General features: G+C 35.7%; 1 protein-coding gene across 2 annotated transcripts in view; it reads right to left on the minus strand.

Annotated features, from left to right (window-relative positions):
- The window catches only part of CUL3 (cullin 3), an 89,071-nt gene that overhangs the window by 24,858 nt on the left and 40,437 nt on the right, over nucleotides 1-23,776 (minus strand). For both annotated transcript variants that reach the window (XM_072961743.1, XM_031677950.2), the window contains 3 exons: nucleotides 5,927-6,087; nucleotides 4,871-4,985; nucleotides 2,918-3,146 (listed from right to left, as the gene is read on the minus strand). In XM_072961743.1, coding sequence (XP_072817844.1) covers nucleotides 2,918-3,146; nucleotides 4,871-4,985; nucleotides 5,927-6,087 — 505 coding nt within the window. The remainder of the gene's footprint in view (nucleotides 1-2,917; nucleotides 3,147-4,870; nucleotides 4,986-5,926; nucleotides 6,088-23,776) is intronic.

A 23,776-nucleotide genomic window follows, 5' to 3' on the forward strand; every position in this document is an offset into this window, starting at 1 on the left:
GAAACTAGTGGTGGGTCAGATTTGGCAGAAAGGCTGTAATTTGTCTACCCTGGTCTATATTTGTAAGAGCAATTTAGATCCTAAAACTAAAGATGAATGTAGTTTAAAAATACTTGGATGCAAATTTTACAAGAATGGTTTCAAAATTTGTGACTTTCAAAAGCAAATTTTATTAAAAAATGTTTTCATTAATAACGTATGCCCAAAGTAATCTACACACAGCAAATCTCACATTTGGTATAAATTAAATCAAGTTCCCCATGTTAAAAACAGATTATTACAAATGCAACAGCAATTTATGGACTTACACTACAGTAAACTTAGCATATCAAATACCTCTAACAAAACAGTTCCTGACTTGTCTACTTTGTTTCTGTGTTGTTAGTTTTGTTTCATTATGTGTTGTGTATTTAACTGTATGCAAATTAATACACTTTCATTGTATGTAATTCACTGTTTACAGAGGTATGGCATAGTGGAGAGTGTGAAAGAGAAAATGAAAAATACATGGCTTTCAAAAATTAAGTATCATTATTTTTGTATACATTTAATAAAACAATAAAATGATACCATTTGAACTTAATTTCATAGTGCTATCTGCATCTAATAGTCAATCCAACTCATCCTCCATTCATGGTGGGGAAAAAACTTTTTCACTTTCTGATTTTGAGACATTTGGCTTCAAAATGGTGAAGCTGTGCCTCTAACACATTCTTGACATACTGCTCAAGAGCAGGGCCTAGCACAATTAAAATCCTTTGCAGTTAAGTTTCTAGTGGAAAGTCAGAAAAATTGAAGCCAAGGTTTTAAAATTTAATTTAGAATCACAGAAAGCTGCTTACTTGTTGAGAACATTAAGAACTAAATGGAGAACTACAGTAAGTAACTATTCTTATGCTGCTTCATTTATATACCCTAAGCACTTACCATTGTTAGGCAAACTTGATGCCTTTAACATAAGTCTCCAGGCAGGTTACAGGTATAATTCAGGTACGCCCAATAACCACTCCATCAAACAGTTCCTAGCCCCTGATCTCCAAGCCCATTTAATCTCCCCCCTCTCAACAACCTCAAGGTGGGTAAGAAAGCATCAACTCAACAACTAAACAGTATTATTAGAAATTTATCGATCCTTATTTTGTGTAAGTAAAGAAAAATGCTTTTCATAAAGTCCTTATCTGTCAGTGACCATCAAATACAGGAGTCATCATGGACCAACCACAGCCCAATGCTTGTTTTTTGTTACAGCTCACAACTTAAGAATGCTTTTCACATTTTTAAATGGTTAGAAAAAAAAAGAAAGCTTCATAGGAACACAGTCAAGTTTACTCACTGGGGTTACTGTCTATGTCTACTTCCCACTAGAGATGAGTAATCTCTGTCTCTATTCATAATCTCTCTTACTTCCCTCAGTGCTTCCATCACCTCCTTTTTGAAATCATGATCTAGTAGTAGACTGTCGAGGTCTATCTCATTGTACTTGTTCCTTTAATATGTATGTTCATGTATGACTGAAGCATTATGCTGTACACCAGAAACTGATACAACATTATAAACTGACTACACTTCAATAAAATATATATATACACACACATATATATAAATAAATAAATGGAGAGACGAGTAACTTACTGCATGACTCACACCTTTAAAATATTTATTATCTAGCCCTTTACAAAAAAAGTTTGTCAACCCCTGACTTAGACTTTAGACACCCAGGAGTAGCTTATTTTAGAAAACATGACAAACATCCTTAAAAATGATTTTTGTTTTGCTTTTACAAAAAAGGTTTACGAGAAGGGTCTTTTTATTAAAAAGTAACTTGCCTCTAGTTTAATAAAAACAACAAATTTACATACAACTTTTCAGGAACTTAGCACATATACAGAAATATAACCATTTCAAAACACAAGGCAAGGATTCTACTAGACGCAGCACAGAACCACCTCTCTTCCCATTATCTTTTTTTCCCCTTCTTTTACATACTCCTCTTTAAAATTAACTTAAAAAAAATTTTTTTTCATTCCCTACCTAGGTTATGACCCAGCAGGCAGTATGTATCTCTTTTATAAGTAGTATGTGGTTAAAATATCCCTAAGACTCCATCTAAGAAACAGAATAGCAAGAGCACCATGTTTGTTTATTTTTTTAAAACCACATATATGTGTGTGTGTATATATATATATTATAAAATTATAGTTTTAAAGCAAAGCTGCAGAAATTAAAAATGAGGGCAACATGACTGTTGTTCTTTGTAATTTCTTCTAGGGTACTTGTCACAAAATACCATCTTAGGAAAACAGATGTAAATAGCCAAAGAGTAAATGTTATGGTTATCTCCAGAATGTTTACTTTTATGTAATTCTCCTTTCTTCCTTTTCAGTCTATACTTCAGAGTTCCCCCAACCAATCTATTAATTTATCTAAATATGTCAACATGGAAGACACATATTTCTGCATTTTGGATACCCTTATCATGATTAACTCCCAAAGGAATGCCTACAAAAACTTTTAAGATTGAAACTTCAGATTTTAAAAGAATCACAAAAACTACAGGAGAGAGTGTGGGAATGAAGAGAGTCTAAAACCCCTAGTATGTAAAAACAAAGTGCAGGAATAGGTGAGGAGCTTGTTGGCCTCATCAGTAACACTAGACTCTTTTTCTGGGTTAAGAAAAACACAAAGTGAGAAGACCTAAGAGGAAAGAAAAAAAGCCACTCAATTCACTAGAAATATCTAAAATCCTCATTAGTAAGTGTAAAGCTTTACTGTAAAATCCTATCAAAGTAACAACAGTGATAAATTAAACACCACAGCTTCTTGAAAACTGACATTCGTAATCTATTAGAGGTAAAAAAATAATGAGAACCTGGTAGAACTATAAGGATTTAATTATTTTTCACTTGCTAACACTTACCTTCTGTCTTTCCATTTTTCAACATATGTACTAGCCCAGAGTTCTCCATTTCTACTATAGTTTTCATGTGCTTGGAGATGAGTTCCCTCTCAACCACCTTTACAATCGGCTCCTCAGTTGATTTGTCAAGGCAGTGCATCACCCGTTCTATTTCTTCGTTAATTCTAGCTTCTACTTTCTTTATATATACTGAAGCACTGTTTTCTGCTAAAAATTTCTGGCTTTCCATCTGCAAATAAAAGTATGATTTAAAAAAGAAAATACAGAAGTGAAATGTGTTTCTGCTTTCAACTGGGTTTCAACAGTGTTTCTCATAAACCAAACTAAATATCATAAGCACTATTAACATTTTACATATAGTGTCTTCTTATATATATATTCATAAAATCCCAATTATACCCTGTAAAGCATTACTTACATAAGACTATATTAATACATTATCCTTCAGCAGCATTTTTCAAACTTTGCCAGTGTATTCTAAGTATCAGAAAGAGTAATAAGCACATGCCAGTGAAGGTCAAAAGTACAGAATGAAGCATATGACCCCAAGAGAGTGGGACATTCTTCTCCAATTTGTTTTATTGTAAAATTACACTTAGAAAGATTCATCATATTTATCGTACAGTTTGCTAGTTCTCCTAGTCACTGAAGTCCTTCTGCCACCCACCCCACTTCCACTCTCAAAGGAATATATTATACATAAAGTTTGAGAAACAGAGTTTTAAAATAATTATTAATCTTGTCTGCTAACACCAGTCTTACAGAAGTTCCAGCAAATTATAAATGTTAACCCAATTGATTTTAACCTGATAGTAAGAACAGGTATTAACACATTAAACAAAAATCTTGGTGAGACAATCAGTCCACTCAATATTAAAAATTGTATTTTATATATATACACATATGTATACATATGTCACTGCAGAACATTTAGGAATCCTGATGATTGTATCTAATGGTGTTTCTATGCTGTAATGAAGGAAATTAAAACAAATGCAAACATCAAAAATATTGTCGAATGTATCTAGAACTAGTTGCTGTGTTACCAGAAAATAACAACTGCTTCCTACATTATAAAATTAATAGCTCATAAAACACTGTCCAGACTCACCAGCACAGGCCACAAAAATCTTCCTGACAGACTACAAACTGATTAAAGGGAAGGGAGGGGCACAGCAATTCCACCTTTGTTTCTTTACTGGTAAATGACACCAAAATTCACCAAGTTCCTTTTTATATACATCCAACGGCTCTTACTGAAGAATTACTGTAAATTTCTCTTCATTTATTTTTTAAAAAGGTTATTATTGAAGTAAAAACTTTTAATATTCAACTAAGTCTATTTTAGCCACACCACAAAACTGCTCAGATAGTTGAGACTTTCATGAAGAATGCCTAATTATCACGACCTTATAAATACTGTCTCAGCGTTTGTCACAGCACTCAGTCATTGTTATTATCATTTATTACAAATTAGTACCAGTTTAGCTTCACTTTTGGCAATTTAGTTGGGTTGGGGTCATATATACTGCTGCAAATTGGTATCAACAGTTTTTAAGACATATATGCACTATGGAACCATGCAAATACCTATATTTATTTTATAAGCCTGAATAGCGAGACTTTATTGGTGACATACTGCCTGTGAATTTATGGTAAATAATTAGTAACATAAATATAATAAAACGTTAAGGTTATTTATAAGTTTATATGTCTTATACATATAATTAAAAAAAAATCAGGTGTGTAAGTCCAAACTCTTCAGTTTGTTTTCAGTAAGTTCCTTCACTGGAATGTGAGAATGTGGGGTAGGCACACTGAAGGGTATTTTTCTGCACTCTCTTCCCCAAAGGGCCTCAGTCCAAAAAGTTCAAAAGGTTAAGATTAGTAACTACATTAGAGAATTTTAAGAACATCTGAAAAGAGCACTTGTTTATTATCTTCATCGATTACCTGAAAAAACTCTGCAGACATTTCCAAAAAAGGAGCCTCAAAATCTTCTTCATAGACTGACCGTCCTTCGAGACCTAAAATCATTAACATCTGGCAAGCGTTTCTTATTGCGCCTCTGTCAAAAGAAGTTAAACCACTTGATAATAAAAGCACACTAAAGATTCATGTAAAATATACAACAGAAGTAGCTACAAAGACTTTCAGAACATTTTTTTTTTTAAACCAAAGTGACCAGTCTCCCATAAGCAAGTCATTTAGAACGTACAGATTTGGAGTAATTCTAACTGGAGAGTGTATCCTGCCTGTACAGCTATTGGTATGAAGCTGTTCTCATGCTGTTGTAACTTAGAATTTTTAAAGAAAATACGTTTAAAATGTCTAAATATTAAAATACCTAAATATTTCTGTGTATTAAAAAACAGAGAATAAAAGGGCTATTTATCAGGAAGCAGGGAGGAGAGAGAGGGTACAGTGCTCGAGCACACATGGTTACTACCAGGCAATACAATATTTTGTACCAGAAGGCTTCTGGGCAATCCTGACCAAACACCAAAGCTGCAATAAAAAGAACTTTACAAGTCTTCATCTAACAGCTGCTTTGAATACAAAAAAGCAGAGAAAGCAGTCTCACATGTTTCAGCCACTCTGGCTGCAGAGTCACAAAAATGGCACCACAACAATGTTGGGGGCGGGGGTTACGACGAATAAATGCTAGCCAACAGCCCTTACAGACGATGACAAAGAAACAAAAATGTTATCAAACAGCAAGAAGAACAAAACGCCAGCATAAAAAACACATGACAAATCAAAAAGGAGACTAATGGCTGATTTGCTTTTAAAAAGTATATCAGATAAAAGCTTAGGATGGTTTCTAAAAATAAATGTGTACTTTTAAGCTGAAATCTAGCTAACTTGGATAACTGTGATATAAGGTTTTTGAGGATTTTTATAACATGGACAAACTTCTATTTATTTTAATAAAATTATGACAGTGAATTGGTTCTCAAGATACAATCCCTAAACACCAAACCCCAGAGAGTAAAAAGATTATTATACCGGTCTACAACTTCTCCCTTCCGCTCTCTTGCAATCATATCCAATAGCGTTTGTCGGAGGTGATCCCTAATACACCCATAACGCACAACTTGATCTCGAAAAATAATTAATCCCAAATTGTAGACATTCTCCACATTATTTTGTTGTACATATACACGGTCCTGTAGTTAAAACAAAATCGTAATATAAACATGAGTACAATGCTTGTGAACATAAAAATCATCATTGTGAGTTACAATAATAAAGGAAATAAAATTCCCAAAGAGGTCAGTTTCTCAGGTGAGAAACACTTCAAGTAACATGGAATCTTTCAGTACTTTCCAAGTTATATAAAAGACAGTAAGCCTTTACAATTTACAATTTTTACTGAAACAAACAATGGCCACCGGTGGTCGTCCATTATCCTACGAAAAAGGGGGGAAAAGAGCAAGCACTGCGCCAGGGAGAGAGGCAAGTCAGCAGAAAGCAGAGGAGAAAGGCAGGCAGCTAGGCGGGCCGGTCTTCCCCTGTACCTGGACCCATTCCATGCCCAACTACGGTTCTTACTCTCTTAAAAACCACATTCAAAGATCATATTCTTCAAGTAAAATTCAGAGCTGAATGAATACAGATGCATGTGACTCAAGCTGACTGCGTACTGGTAAATATTAAAAGGCTCTAATGATTTAGCAGAGCAGCATGAAGTATTACATAATTAAAACATTCCCATCTACTGTCATTTCTAATTATTTACTGGTAGTCATCTTACTTTCAAGTTCTCACCAACACGATTACAGGTATTTCACTTTATAGAGTATAGACAATCCAGAAATATGGGCTACAAAAGTCCTGTTTCGTGCAATATTTTAAAAATCTATGTTTACACCAAAAGACACTGAAATAAAACTACTGTTTTTAATTCACAAAAAAAGATTAATCAGTAGTAGAATTCCTTTCTGTTCTTTCAGGATCTCTCTGGGCTTTGGTGGGTCTGTGAACTTCCTAAAATTTTTAAATAACTGTGTGTTTGTTCATACATAAGTACTTTGGAAACAGAGCCCATTGGTTTTACCAGATTCTTAAAAGCATTCCAAATCCAAAAACAAGACCCACTGCAAGCTGTGATCTCTGAACTTTTAAAGGAACACTGGTCACAACAAGCAACATCAAATAAAGCTAAAAGAGAAACATAACAGAAGTTCTAACATATTAACATAAAATGGTATTGATCAACCTTCCAACCAATTTTTATTAAATTCTCCATGACTACCACTCTTCACAGACATTTTGCCTCCAACCTTCTTTCATTCATCTTACACAATGGTACATACCTAATGGCTATAAAGAAAGCTGCTCTTTTATTAGCATCTTTGGTGTTCACTTTCTACATTCTGTATCACATTTTTCAAATCCCAACAGCAACTTTAGTTAAGTTCAAAAATTTTCATTGATGACTTCAACAAAAAGTTCTTGAACTTCCTTCCTCAAGATCTTAAATTTTGAGTTTTGCCCTGACCACATCCCTCCCTCCTTTTTGATGGCTCTCAGTGTTTTCTATGTACTTAAGCTACTTTACACTCTCATGACTTGCAGACCCAACACTCCTCTACTAACATCCTGATTCTGGCTTACTTTTCAGCAAAAAACAAAATGTATTCAATAAAAACTGGCATAAATCTAATACTTTACAAAAGAATGAGAGTTCTTATTATGAAAATATTTATTCCAATTATTACACAAATTATTTATAAATTTGATTTTTACAGTTCTGAACATAAATTTCTATAGTGCAGAAAAGTACCATATACAGAATCACTCTTACCCAATGCCATCAAAACCAGTAGCTGGTTGATTAATTCAAGTGGCAAAAGAGGAAAACTATTTAATAAACACACACACATACACACACCAGTACCTTAAATATTTTAATCTGAAACATATAAGCATTCTTTGGGATAAGGACTTTTTCTCTGAACACGAGTTATGTCACTAGAGCTCAATGCTGACTTTCTCACATACACCCATACAACACAAATTGCCTAGCATTTTTACTTCCAGTTTCATTAGGATGGATCATGAACTAGAGACAATTGTAAAGCAATCCAAATGTAAAAGCCTTTGAGATTTTTACAATTTCTACTTCAGTCAGTCTTTAAATTAACAAATTACCCAATATTTAGTGATTTGCCTTTGTTAAGTCTTTCCAAAACATTCTATCTAGTTTGCCAAAGAACAAGTTGTATTGTTAGCCACACTATTTTGTTGATCTACACAATATTCAATTATGTAATAACAAGAAGTACAATTAGCATAAACAGGTTTGAAAACAAATGTAACTCCCAGTAAGCAAAGCTCAACTGATAAGAGCAAAATAGAGAAGATACACTGAAAAGTAGTGGAACAGCACTGAGAGAATTGTATCAGTCAAGCTATTTCACAGCTAGAATAGAAAGTACTGGTGATTCTGGCAGGTACTGTTAAGTTCCAACCATACTACATGCCTACGTGACATTCAGCACATCTTGTAGAGAATATGTAACATCATATATATATATGATATATGTATCATATATGTATTATTAGCAAGTTTAACATACGTCTACTAAGATATCAACCTTTTAAAAAACAACATGTTCTTAATTTAGACTAAGAGAAATGTCAAAAGAATTAGGTCAGATTTTATTGTTTTTGGTAAAAGGTTACAAAACAAAAGCAACCTAATCCTCAGAGTAAATTAAGAGTGTTTAAGTGAGATTTTTAAAAAATGTTTCCCCCTTTTGGCTTTACTGCAGTATAATTTATATGCTATAAAATTCACTCATTTTAACAGCCTGGTTCAATAATTTACATAAAATTTCTATATTATGCAATCATTGCCACAATCTAGCTCTAGAATATATTTCCATTACTCAGAAAAGAAAAAAAATCCCTCGAGCCCATTGGCAGTCAATCTTTACTTCCAGCACTCCTGCTTTCTCTTTCTGTACATTTCCATTCCTGGACATTTCATGTAAGAGGAATCATATAATATGTAATCTGCTGTGTCTGATTTTTCACTAAGCATAAAGTTGCTAAAGTCCATTAATGTAACACGGACTAGTATTTCATTCCTTTTTAGTGCTGAATAGTATTCCACTGTATGACTGTGCCACTTTCAGTTTATCCATTTATCAGCTGATGGATATTTGGGACTGTTTCTAGTTTACCGGCTGTTTCCAGTCTATATGAGTAATGTTGCTATGGACACTTGGGTACAATCTTTATTGTTGGGACATATGATTTCATTTTTCTTAAACAGATTTCTAGGAGAAGTCCTGGGCCATATGGAAACTGTGAAACTGTTTTCTAAAGTGGATGTGTCAGTTATGATAAATTTTTGAATACAAAAATGGATGCAAAGTTAGGAATTTCTTTGTATGATCTCTGGCTCTACCATTAACTGGTGATGTGACCCTGAGTAAGTCACTTACCCAATCTGGTTCTGGTTTACAATGGGCTGGTAAAGACCTTAGTCTCTAAAACTCTAATATGATTTTCTTTGAAGCTTAACTCTCTGATAAAAAATTAACACACACCACGGATCAAGACACATTTCACTATTACTTCTTCCCTTTCTAATTGTTATCAGTCTCCCCTGGCCTGGGTTTCCCTCTGCTCAATCCTGAACACAGAGATGCTGTCACTACCAAAGTAGGTAAAGTCTATAACTGTATGGCGTATAATGCCTGCTATCTTAAGCCCTCTGGCAAAAAGGCAGAAAGGGAGCCAGGTGCAGCTGATGAGTTCTTTAGGTATACTGCATAAGGGGGGAATGATGCTTCAGAGTAAAGTCAAGTCAGGTACGACGAGAACACATGGTTGAAGTGTTTGAGCAAAGCATAGAAAATTTAGGTCCATGGAAGACAACTGGAGATAAGGGAAATACAGATGATGCTGTATAAGGGTTAAACCTTTGTCTTTTAATGTGAGACTATCAAGGTATATATAATGATTATAGTTAAATGACATAATATTAAGAAAACCCAATAACCCTAAAATTTGATTATAGATACCAGAGAGCTAATAAATATAGAAGGGAAAGCCTGCAAACTTGAGTATGACTATTTAAATTAGTAATACTGAATAGTCAATTATATTAAATGTTTGGTATATGTGATTAACTATCATCAAGCAAAATAAAAGCTATACATACATACACCTGAGTGTTTATGTATTCATACATAAACAGCAATGCATGCACACATTCACAAGAAACTTGTTATCTGCACGTGATATATATTAAAATATTTGCTGAACAAATATGCTGAATCTTTTGTTTGCTGCTTATTGGCAATATCAGAAAAAATTCAGCTTCTGAGGACACATTTTCATAACAGATTCTAATAGGAATCTTTGGTAAAAAGTATAAGTGGCTAATTTTATGTAATACAGTATCAATTTATCCCTAATCACTAAAAATGAAATAAAAATTAAATCACTATAAAACTTTTTATTTCATATGTTTCTGTGTGAGTATTTAATTTGATAAAAATATAGTCTGTATGAGTTCAACATTAGTCATTTATCTACTGAAGAGAGTTCAGCAGAGATACAAAGTTGGTGGTTGTTTCTATTTTCCTTTTTAAAGCCAAAATATAGGCATTTTAAATATAAGATGTTCTGAAAATACATTTGAAAGCCTAATGTCTGAATCAAACATTAGATTTACTAAAGGGATGTGAGTTTCATCATGACAGAGATAAAACTACATTTCAAATCTCTATCTATGGTTTCCTCTCATAGGAATTGCTATCCTAGGCCGAGCAAACCTGAAGTGGACAAGAATTTTTACAAGTCACATGGGCCAGGGGATGAGAGTGAGTAACCAATGACAGGACCATCTCATTGCTCCTATTTTAAGAATCAGGAAGTCACATTACTTTTGCATTTGACTTCATCTGAACAGTTAACTTGACAAACCAACTCATAAACACTTCATCTATGACACAACACACACCTCACAATGCTATTCCACTTGTAGTCTTAAAAGAATATAGCTCTTGTACGACCAACTTGCCTGCCAAAAACAACCGTAATATAAAGCTAGATAAATTTAGGAAGTATCACGTTTAAAAGCATCAACTAACACAGGCAGGCCTGTAGGAGCTGAGGTAGAGAGAGATGGATTCTTTCTTCCTCTGCTTTAAGAAGAAAGAACCAGCTGATCCCCACGTAAAACTCTTTTGGCAAATTCCTACTCGTGACCGAGGGCTCTTTACGTGCCCAGCAGACAGAGGACAGCAGCCTACATGTGCTTCACCCTGCAAAGCCACAGATACCACTATTTCCGGCATCTTGGCAAATATTTGTCTTTTCCCCTTAACTGATGGCTTCACCAAGACACCTAAATATTTAGCTAGTGAACAAGAGATCAAACTCAGCATGCAAAAGCATCTCAGAGGTGTCAAGACACACTATGCAAAAACATAGATCTTATGAAAGCTAAACCTGTGCAAAGTCAAGGAGTGACTCTCTAAGTGGGCTGAACAGCTTCCTTACTCATGGAGTGATACTTCAATAAAACAATGACAAAGATTTGATAAAAAATTTAAAAAAATAACTGTCACCACTTTACCCACAAGGAATAGTTCAGGAAATATTTTTAACCAACAGTCTTTATGTCACAAAAAAAGCACACGAGGATACATGTGTACTGGGCACAGGAATCAATGGTGCACCCGAGGAGAGAGCAAATTACAAGCTCCTTTCAATGTCACTCAAATCTAGTCTCAATTGAACAATGTTTGCTTGTAAGATGAAACAGGTATTTGGGAAGCAAATTCTAAAACTAACCTTTGGGTCACATTCAACTCGGAAAACTACTATAACAGAAATGTAACAATCCTTGTCTCAAATGTAAGGAAGCTCTTTACAAAATTTTTGCTTCAAATACCAGTAGTTCAGTACTTTTAATAATACCACTAAATTAAGGGCAGTTATGGATTTCTACTCATTTATCTGCACTTTCCTGCTTGACTGCACTGTGGCCAATGGTTATTTATTTAGGCAAAGACCACTTTTTAAATTGTAGCAAATAGGTCTAAAAGTTGGTTTATCAAGCAAATTACTATCAAAATGTTTAATTAAACTTAATTCTTTTTCAGTTTCTTGTCCTCAAAGTAAGAAAATCCTCAATTGTTTTTATTTTTTTAAAAAAGAGAATAGAAAAAAAGGAATGTAAAAGAGGTTAAAAATCTTCACAAATATTAAATACATATCTCGCTCATAAACTAGAGATAAATTCTGAAAAATTAAACTCATTAAAGAAAAAAAACAAGAAAATAGCTCTGTAATAAGTAGCTACTGTCGTTTAGAATAATGTTTGAACCTGCCTTCCCCAAGCTTAATCACTCGGTAGTCTTCTATTAACAAGTAATAAACTTGAGTGCTTTCAAGCAGGGTTCACTTTGAAAACATGAGATACATATAAGTTAAAATGGCTTAACACAATGAAGACAGAAACAGAACATTAAAAATAAACAGAAAAGCAACAAAGAAGTTTCTACTGCAGAGTTATAGTAGGCAAAAAAGGTTAATCGGATCAAAGTTTAAAGAACTGTCCCAATATTTTCCAGAATGCTAGTGCCTGACTACACTACTGAAAAACATCTGTAAGATATAAAATAGTAAATTGCACAGATTAACATTTCTGGATTTAACAATATTACTGGTAAAGTGAATGGAAAAGCACTGAATATAGTGTCTAAAAACATGGCTTGAAAATTTAGCTCCACAACTAAAGCTCAAAGTCAAATAGTTTTTGCCACCGTAAAATGGACCCCAAATCTCCCTCTTAGGGCTGTGAAAGCTTTTGAAACAGTATAGTTACAAGAAATTGTATTTTCAATTAATTTCCATTTATTTTAAGAACTGTATCTTAGGATATCTGATAAATCAAACCTCTAGTCATGTTTCTCTAAAGCTATATATTTACACTGAATCACAAAATACAAGCACTGTTCCCTACTCCAAAATTTAATAAATGTAATGGTGGGGGAAAAAACCAACAACACTGGAATACAGTCCCTATTAGAACCATAAGAGTAATCAGTGGGGAAGGATATAGCTCAAGAGGTAGAGCTGCATGCTTGGCATGCATGAGGTCATAGGTTCAATCCCCAGTACCTCCTCTAAGAATAAATGCTAAATGAACATAATTACCTCTCCCCAACTGAAAAAATAAATCAAAATAATAATAATAAAAAAGAACCATAAGCATAATCATCCTCAAGGTTTTGAAGCAAAGAGATTAAGACTTTTAGAAAAGAAGATCTGTATTAGAGAAGCGATTATAACTCAGTGGTTGAGAGCACAGATTTAAGATCCAGACAGACTGTTTTCAATCCTTTCTCTGCCATTTACTAGGTGTGACCTCAACATCTGTGTGTTTCTTCATCTGTAAAATAACATCCACCTCAAAATGCTATTCCACATATTTCCACTTTCAGTCTTGAAAGAATAACTTTTATAAGACTGACTCCTCTGGCAAGAACTATAAAAGCAAGATGAAAAGAAAAAGCCACCACCTCACAGCCATCAAGATAGCTACTATAAAAAAAGAAAAAAGAAAGAAAAGAAAGGAAAGGAAAGAACAAGTGCCAATGAGAATATGGAGAAACTGGAGTGCGTGAGTACCGTTACTGGGAATGTAAAATGGTGCAGCTGCTATGGAAAATAATATGGTGGCTACCTAGAAATTAAAAATAGGATTACTATATGATCTAGCAATTCCACCACCTGGGTATATACTCAGAAGAGTCAAAAGAAGGGTCTTAGAGAAATATTTGTACACCCATGTTCATAGCAGCATTACTCAGAATAGCCAAAAGGTAGAAACAATCCAAGTGGCCACTGACAGATGACAGATAAGCGAATGTGGTATATTCATACAACTGAGTATTATTCAGTCTTAAAAAGCAAGGGAATTTTTTAAGTTGAGGTAACACTGGTTTGTAACATTACATAAATTTCACGTGTTCAACATTATGTTTTGACTTCTGTATACACTACAACGTGCTCACCACCAAAATTTAGTTTCTGTCACCACACAGCTGACCCCCTTTACCCGTCTTGCCTAGCCCTCCTCACCCCTCTTTTCCCTTTGGTAACCACTAATCAGTTAAGGAAGGAATTTGGACTCATGCTACAACATGGATGAAACCTGAGTTTCAAAAGGACAAATACTCTGATTCCACTTACACGAGGTAGCTCAAGGTCAAATTCATAAAGACAGAAAGTACAAGGGGGGTGACCAGGAGGTGAGAGAAGGGGGGAATAGAGAGTTATCATTTAATGGATATTGGGTTTTAGTTTTGCAACATAAAAATTCTAGAGATGAATGGAGATGACTGTACAACAGTATGAATGTACTTAGTATCACGGAACTAACTATACACTTTTAAATGGTTCAGATAATAAATTTTATGTCATGTGCATTTTACAACAATTAAAACAAACAAACAAACAAACAAACAGTGTAAAAGTATCAAGGAGCTACAAAGGCAACATAGACTTGCGGAGCCAGGATCCTGGAGAAAAGGCAAGTATACTGAGAGGAGCCCTACATTTGCCTTCTCTCGTTCCCTTGGGTCATTTGTTGTATCTGGAGAACCGGAAATAAGAAGCCAAGCAGAAAGTCACAGATGGGCTGGCTATTAAGCAGCAAAGACCACGAGGTAAAAGTCTGAAGAAGAGAGAAACGCAAAGAAGAACCAGAAATTCTGCAATTTTCATCAAGATGTTTCCTGACACACCACCTAAGCATGGGTGAGACACCAAAACACCAAATAGAAAGCAGCACTGTGAGGCTAAAGAGCTAACAGAGACTGTGGGCAGACTTGCAGTGAAGAGGAGACAAAAGCTGAAACCTCAAGGCACAGTAATGTGGAGATCAAACTGGTAAATAACTCGGGCTTTTAGCTGAGACCCCAGAAGGGCTATTTCCTGTGAGTAAAAATATGCCTGGTAAATAAAGGCAAACACAGACCAACCTTAACAAAGCCTAAACGCCAGCTTCAACTAGATCACAGTGATACCATGCCCGCCTGCCGGAGGAAAATTACATTTCCTTTGAAAGAAAGTATCACCATCTAGGGACTCCACAATTTTCCATACACAGTGTTGGAAAAATTACCAGTCCTGTCCCCAGCAAAACAAAAATCTCAGGATCAAATGTCTGAAAGCCAAGGGGAAAAGACCCCAGGAAGTCAAAATACTCTAAGACTCTTGTACTATCCACAAGTGTTCTTTTTTTAAAAAAAAGCAAAAACTAAAAACTAATAAGGTAAACTATAAGGATCTATGTTGTAATCTCTAAAGTAATCCCTAAAACAATAAAAGCATATATAAATAACAGCTAATCAGGGAGTGGGATGAGATAATAAAACATACTTGATTCACCTAGAAGGAAAGAAAGCTGGGAAAATCAACAGAAAACAGATAAGACAAAGAGAAAAAAAACCCCAGTAGGATGGCAAATATAAACTCAAATGTATCAATAATTACATTAAATGTAAATGAACTACATCCTTCAACCTTTCAATTTAAAAACAAAGATTATCAGATGGGGTTAAGAAGTATGTTACTATATGGTGCTTTTAAGTGACACACCTTAAATATAAGGACACAGAAAGGTGGAAAGGAAAGGATGGAAAGAAGTTCGCCATGCAAACATTAAACGTAAGATACCAAAGTAGTCGTTAAGCAAGAAGTATTACTCGGGATGAAGAAGGATATTTCATAAAAATAAAAGTCAATTCAATAGGAAGCTAAAACCCTAAATTTATACTCACTTTGTAAAAAGATCTCAAAATACATAAACTAAAAGGAGAAATAATCAAACCCAAAATCAAGTCTGAAGATTTTAATATTTCTCAATAGTTGATACAACAAGCAGACAAAAAAATTTAGTAAAGATGTGGAAGATCTGAACTTGTTAGTAAATGTGACCAACGGATACATATACTTTATCCAACAACTGCAGACTGAAAAACTAAAATTAAAACATTCTCTTCAAAGACACAATTAAAAGAAAAGGCAAGCCCAGAATGGAAGACAGTATCTCACAATGCATATATTATTTGATAAAGGGGTTTAACCCAAAACATAAAGGACTCCCACAAATTACCCCCAGAAAATCCACATTTAAAAAAAAATTGGGCAAAAAAGACATGCAGTTTTATTTATGTTATGTATCAACAAGTGGGTTTTTTAAAACATTAGAAGAGGACTTTCAAATTAGTGTAAGGCTAGCATACTGTCAAGTGGATAAAATAACTGCTACAGTTTCTAATATCTCTGCTGAGTTTCTAAGTGTTCAAATAATGATGGTTTTAAATAACTTCTAATAACAATTAGGTATCTTAGGTCTTAGAAAGTTACTTCTTCAGTGAGAATTTTATTACACGATTCAAAATGAAAAGTGAGAAAAGAAGCAGAAAACTAAAGATTTCTAATATGCTTTGATAAAGCCACTGTTCTTAAATCAGGCTTGGGAAACCAGGATTATCTGCCCAAATGGAATGTCTACAACATAAAACTGCCCAATGATAGAAAAAACTGGAAAAAGAACCTCCTGTTTAGAACAGTGTTTGACAGATAATACACACTCATTGTATACTTGCCGAATAAATAAATTTATCTTCGTAAGCACAAAGGTGAATGAATGCTACTTCAACTCTGGGTAAATGATCATAAATTCTGTAAAGCAGAGTCAATACACATAATTCTCCTGCACTGACATGATAAAGCGAAATGGTGAAGACCATAAGCCTTGGAATCAAAAAAGACTGGGATTCAATTCACAATAGTAATGTAGCAACTGTGCAATCTTGGCAAGTTAGTTACTTCCTCTATTCTCAGTTCTTAATCTAATCTGTTTATTCATTCCCAAAATGGAAAGTTAAATACTCACCTGGAAGGTCAGGTATTTAAAACATTTAGCACAGGAATACAGCCATGTAATAAATGATATCTGCTGTTATGCATTCAGAAAAGTATTTTTACTGTTTCAAAGAAAAAAAATTTAAGTAAAAAAAAAATGTATTTCACTTTCCCAAACTACTGCTTAAAAATAACAATAAAAAAATATTGTGAGAGTTAAATGAATTAATATACTTAAAGGTACTTAAAACAGTGCCTAGCACACACTAAGCCATGAAAGTGTTATCTACTATTATGAATAGTATTGGGCAGACTCAGACAACCGAGGCTCTATCAATCCACTTTAAGAGTTCTTAAAGAAACTGTTGTCAACTTAACACTAAGCTACTCATACCTCCCGTTTTACCCTTCATTACCACTACCCAGTCGCCACAAGTAGTGGTTCACTTTCACCCTGAAAATGGTATTAAGACTTCAGAGCTAAAAGAGCTCTAAAATCTAAAATGATCTAAACAATACATCCTCAACCAGATCCCAAAGATAGGCTTCAGGGAACCCATTTAATCACCTGATGCTGCATATGAAAGTGTGTGTTGTGTGTTGTGCATATACACAACAGGTACACAGATGCCTGCTTTTAGGAAAGAGCCCAGGAATTTTCACCATTCTCCAAGGCGTCCCTAACTTCAAAAAGGTAAGAACCAGAGCACTTACTCAATAAACATATTTTCCTTATGGATAAAGCAGCAAGAGTCTTTGCCAGAGAGGTTACATGATTTAACGAAATTAATGACAAAGCAGGAATTAAAGATGAATGTCTCTCAACTCATCATCACTGAATATTTTTCTCACTACTCCAAACATCCTATACATGTGTATTGGGAGTAGCCTCCGTTATGGACGAAGTTTCCTTTCCTTTCCTTTCCTACACCAAGATACATGTATGTGCTCCATGTCTGACTGCACCACAGGGCATACTTCATGCTGAATTAGTATTCCCCCCCCCTAATCTCAATGTCATAAATTGCCACATCATCACTGCACACACACAAAATCACCTCACAGGGCATAGTAATTAAGTTGTTTATGGTTCTATTAATTTGTTTGAAACAGAAGCTGAAATGGAAGGCAAGAAAGAAATCTTAATTATCAAGCACAACACTCTTAACCTTTACAGCATCTATGATGTTGCCCTGGTTTAATTTTACATAAAGGCCTGGAACTTGGCTTCTGACCTAACCATAAGGTGTCAAGGTACTACACTGACAGTCACAAATGTAAAAACTAGAGCATACATAGGAAACCTGTCTTGCACAGACCCTTCCTGCAAAAGTGGTCAGTAAAAACAATGAGCAAGTGTGAAGCTTTAACAGCTCAAAAGTCACTGGATTCTATTTGCTTCTAAGATGTTATTTTGCAAGCAGAGAAAGCGCCAAGAAGACTGAAGCAACCTATCTGTGCCCTTCCGGAATACAGCTGTTTCCAAACTTGTCTAAATGTGCAATCTAGAATATTATAAAGAAAAGTTCTTTGGACCTAAAAACAACAAAATCTACAAGAGAAAGTACAGACTCACAAATTTCACCATCTCCATGTTCTCATCCTACCTTCTGACCTCCAAGGACATACAAATCCTTGGTAGCTTCAGAAAATAGCTTACTTTATTTCTCTCAACTCTGCTCCTTGACATCTATTACCTTTGGTAACTGCAGTATTCATAATAATGACCAACTTGACACACTCCTTACAGGTGCTGAAATTTTCACCTCCCATCTTATCAGGATTCCCTTCACCCACATATTGATATGGGCACACCCTGAGCCTCATTAGAAGATAGAAAATATCTCTGGCATCAAAGACCCGCTTCTTCCTCTCTCTTAAACTGCTCTTCACTCTCACTGTATCTACAGGTCTACTGGTCCCTAACACCTAATACTGTTTCCTGGGATCTTGTGAGTGACTTGCCATGCCTATTGAACAGCAGACTCACAATCAACAACTTTAACAATGCTACGACCTTAGAATTCTTCCCCATACTCAATAAGGCAAATTCTATCAGTGGGTTTTCCTTAGTTTTTGAATATTCTTCTCTGAGATTGCTACGTACCCTCAGAAAAAGTACAAACGCTGCTGACTGCCTCCACCGTACAAAATTTTTGCCAACTCACCTGAATTATTCTCTACAGATGATCCACTTACGTACAGAGAGCTGACCCCAGCACAGTGGATATTACAAACTTTTCCCCTGTGTTAGCTTCCGACTGTTGCTGAGTAAATGACTACAAATTTAGCACCTCATTAAAATTCTCTAACAGTTCTGGAGTTCAGAAGATTCAAACAAGTTTCCCTAAGCTAAATTCAAAATGTTGGCAGGGCTGGTTCTTTCTGGAGGCTCTGAAGGGGGAATCCATTTCCTTGCCTATTTCTGCTTCTAGTGGCCACCTGTATTTCCTGGCTATAACCCTTCTTCCATTCTCAAAGTGTGTCACTCAAATCTCTGCCTGTCATCACACTGCCTTCTCTTACTCAGACTCTCCTGCAATCCTCTTTTAAGGATCCTGTGGTTCTACTGGGCCCGCCAGGATAACCTAGGATGACCCCCTCATCTCAAGATCCTTAACTGAATCACACCTGCAAGGATCCTTTTGTCATATAAGGTAACAATCCCGAGGTTCCAAAAATTAATCATGGCCACATCTGGGAGTCCACTACTCAGCCTACCACATCCCTCAACACCTCACATGCATCTGTCACTCACAGCTGATGGTCCCATCTTCTACCTTGCTAAGGAGACCGGCAGCATCAGAAGAGAGTTCCTCAGCTTTTCTCCTCTTTACAAAGTAGTTGCTACATTCCACCTCACCCTGTCACCCATCCTTGATGACTTTCCAAATAGCTCAAAGAAGCGGTGATCCTTCTTTCCTGGGTTCTCTCTCTCCCCATGCCTCTGAATTTACAGCCTGCAGTCTTCAAGGAAAACCCGCACTACGACTGTAGCTTTGATATTTGTGAAAATGACTGGAAATATAAATCCAAGTAAAAATATGAAAATATCTTTGAAAATCACCAAGTTTTATGCAGAAAATTCCTCCACTAACCTTACATTAACCCTACATATCACAATAGGAAATGCTTTCCTATTTCCTTTGACATTAATTCTAATTGCTCAAAAGTAACCTATGGAGCACCATCCATAAATTTAATTTTTCCTTAATATTATATTCATTTTATAGTTTAAGGGGAAAACATTAACTGAACACTAATATACTTGTGTATTGTTCTGATAATTAAAGCCATAATATAAGCTATGTTATAACAAATTTTCTCCATAAAATACTCAGATCTTTTCCCAATCATTAATCTTTTAAGCAATTAAAAAACGGAAAAGGAAACTTATACTAAGTAGTCCCAAACCAACCTTAAAGGTTTAACACGTTAACATTTCTTACAGAAAAAAATGAACAAACTAATAAAGCAGAGATTACAAACTCCAATGCCTTCAGAGGCTAAACAGGAGATGCAAGTCTCAAATGTGAGAAAGGAGTACAGTGGCAGAAACTAAAGATCACATGCCATGTCTTTAGAGATCTGTACACTTTTCTTTTTAGAACACGGAACCTGCCAACAACAAAGTATAGGGGGCAAATTTTGACCAGTGTCTCCTCCATGTAACCTGTGATCCCATTTTCACTTTCAATAGTCAGTGTGTCCCATGGTGTCTATATGCTGAGGCCCAGGCAGGGCATTTTAGACAGACACCTCCTAGTTAAGAGCAAAAGTCAGCTGGCCGAGTAGGTGGCAGGTGGGTAGACAGTGTAGCATCTTCTCTCATCCCTCTCTGAGCCTGAGATCTAAAATTCCAACAGTCAGAGCCAGTACTCATCAGAAGAAGAAATCTGTCTAGAAAACTCATATACATCTCACGTATGTGTCCCATCTAGCAGATAAAGTGATCTGATGATAAGTCTGGAATGAGGGTAAAAACTTCAAAGAAAACATCAATAGGAAAATTTCTCTTGATTTTTGGAAAATTTGAAGCATTTATTTATCTTGACTGAAGTACTGGTTACACAGGTGCATACATGCATCAAAAATATTTTATACACTTCAGTTCTGCACATTTCAATGTATATAAATTTTACTTTAATTTTAAAAAGTACTTATTTAATTAAGACCAGAACACTACACACAAAAAGGCAGGGTAAAGAGAATGAAGGATGAAAGAATTCTTACCTTATAGATATGAAGATACTTATTAATAATTTAATTTCTTTCTGTACCTAAGACTGCATATTTTTAATAAGCATTGTGAAAAAAAGTATGATCCATTAAAAAAGAATATGCACATTAATTCAAAGGTTTATGTGCCTAGTTTGTACAAGGAGCTGTGATAGGTGTTGGAGATGCAGTGGTGAAAGAGACATCAGCCTCATAAAGTTCAGGCTAGTGAGGAAGGTGGTATTGACAGTTGTTAATAATGACTGTGACAGATGCTCCAGAAGGGGCAGCACCAGGTAGAATGAGAGCGGCTGTGACAGTGGGCCGTACATAGCAAGGGCAAGGGAAACCTTACCAGAAATTTAAGCTACGACTTAGGATAAGTAGGAACAAATCACACAGAGGGAGGAAACATTTTCAGACAGAAGACATGTGTGAAGATTCCAAGATGAGAGAGAAAGATTTTAGCAGGGCAGTAACATAATCACATGCTTTAAAGTAATAATTCTAGCAGCAATATGAAAAAGAGAGTAGAGCAGAGCATAGTGAATGCTGCATGGCTAGTTACTGAGAAGTGAAGGTGCTCTGGGGTCTTGTGGGGTAGATATGAAAACAAAGAAATCGCAGATTCTAGAAATACATGATGTTAGAACAGAGGGGAAAAAACTGACAAAAATAATTCCCAGGTTTCTGTCATGATCAAATGGAATGACACTGATTATGAGCTCATGTGGAAATGCCAAGTCTGAAGTACCCCTCAGACTATGAAGGGTCATAAACTAGACAAACGAATTTACGATTTTGAATCTCAGAATGAGGTTGGCGACATAATGTGGGAACCATCTGCAAAGAGGCAGCACATAGAGCTAAGGAAAGCAAATAATATGTACCAGGAGAAGGAAGGACTAAGGACTAGGACTAAGCCCCAAGAGCACTGCCATTTAAAGGCAGGCAGAAGAGGAGGAAGAGTGGCTGAAAAGAAACAGCCAGAAAAGTAGGAGGCATAACAAGGGAGTGCTTGGTCACAGAAATTAAGAACCCAACATGTCAAAAGAAGAAAAGAGTAGTCATCTGTGCCAATGCTGCTGGAAAAATCAAGGTGCATGAGGATTAGCAGTGAGCTTTGCTTTCAGAGATGTGCAGACATGGTGACGCTAGGAAGAGCAAGACTGAACAGAAGAGCTGAGGTAGAAGCAAGATGGGAACACATACAAAATGAATAAAAGATGAGAAAAAAGAGACATCAAGTGTCAACATTTCCCATGAGACATTTAGCTGTGAATGGCGATGCATGACCCTGAGAGTCAGTGCAGGAGTCCAAAAGTAAATTCAGTGGGATTTATTTTGAAGATACAAGTGGCTGATGAGTAAGAGACCAATAAAAAGGCAGAACCTGAAAATACTTCAGGATTTTTGCAAAGTAGAAGGAGATGTGCTCTTTTAACACAGGTGAGGAACTGGCATTTGATAGGAGAGGAGACACTGCCCTCCACTAAAGCAGGAGGGAAAAAGAGAAACACAAAAGGGAAGAAAACACAGGTGAAACTGCAGGTTGAGAGGCAAGAAATGAATATAGTTTCCACTGACGCTTTCTCTTTCTCTCTGCGAGGCAGAAGGCAAGACTGTTTATTAAGAGTAAGGGGACTAGCAGGACAGCTGGAGGTCTGAAGAGAAATAGTTGTTTCAAAGTGGCGGAATAAGCTAGCTGACTAGAGGAAGCGTGAGACTCCTGGGCAGTGTGGAGGGCTGCTGGAGGTTTCCGACAATGGACAACAGGGCACCGAGCTACCTGTGTGAGATTTCCCACGGGGGGTTCCACCAGCAAAAGCCCAAGTTGCTGGTTTTATTCAGGGTTGTGGTACTAACAGATGGGTTTGATAAAAAGAGGAAGGGAAATACATCAGTTAATTTTTACTGAGCACATTACTATGGTCCAGGCCCTGTAAGTGCTTTACATGAGTGGCTACTTTAAACCTCATGGGACTTTACCCAACTGGCACAGTATTATTTTCATTTTATAAATGAAGAAGCTGAGAAATGAACTTAATTAGTTTCTTGACTATGGTCACATAATACCCAGGATTCAAAGTTTGAGATTTCATCTGCCCACACCCACAACAGAAAAGGGGGTGGGGACTGAAATAAAACTGAAATTAAAAATAGCATGCTGTAAGATATAATTTTAAAATTCTTCTTTTATCAATGAGACATGGACCATGAAATCACAAGTGATTTTCTACCTCAGTGTTTGTGTTGGAATTTAAAGACTCACCACATCTACAACTTAATGAGAGCAACAGTAAGCTAATTTATTTCATATTTAAATCCCAGACATTGTGTTTTCACAAGCTATCTCATTCACCTCAAAATGTCAACATAAGATGAATCTATATCCTAAAGTGGAAAATGAGTCTCAGAAAGGCTAAATAACTTGTTAAGCCTTCTATCAAAAACCCGAAAACTGAAGTACCCACTCCCTGACCCTCATGCCAATAAGCCCTATAAACCAGGGGCAACAGGCCTGCCTGAACACACTCAGCAGAACAAAAAACTCTACGGCTATTTGCTCTCACTGGAAATTCTTTCCAAACACTGCTTTATTACACCAAGTAAAAGAAACTAGGACACACTCTCACCACTACAACTAATAATCGAAATGAAAGAAACTGAAACAAAAATCTGAAAAGCAGAGAGCAAAATCTTAGAAGAAAATCATTATGACCCATCTCCAAA

Source organism: Vicugna pacos, chromosome 5, assembly GCF_048564905.1.
Source record: "Vicugna pacos chromosome 5, VicPac4, whole genome shotgun sequence".
In the NCBI taxonomy this organism is placed as follows: Eukaryota; Metazoa; Chordata; class Mammalia; order Artiodactyla; family Camelidae; genus Vicugna; species Vicugna pacos.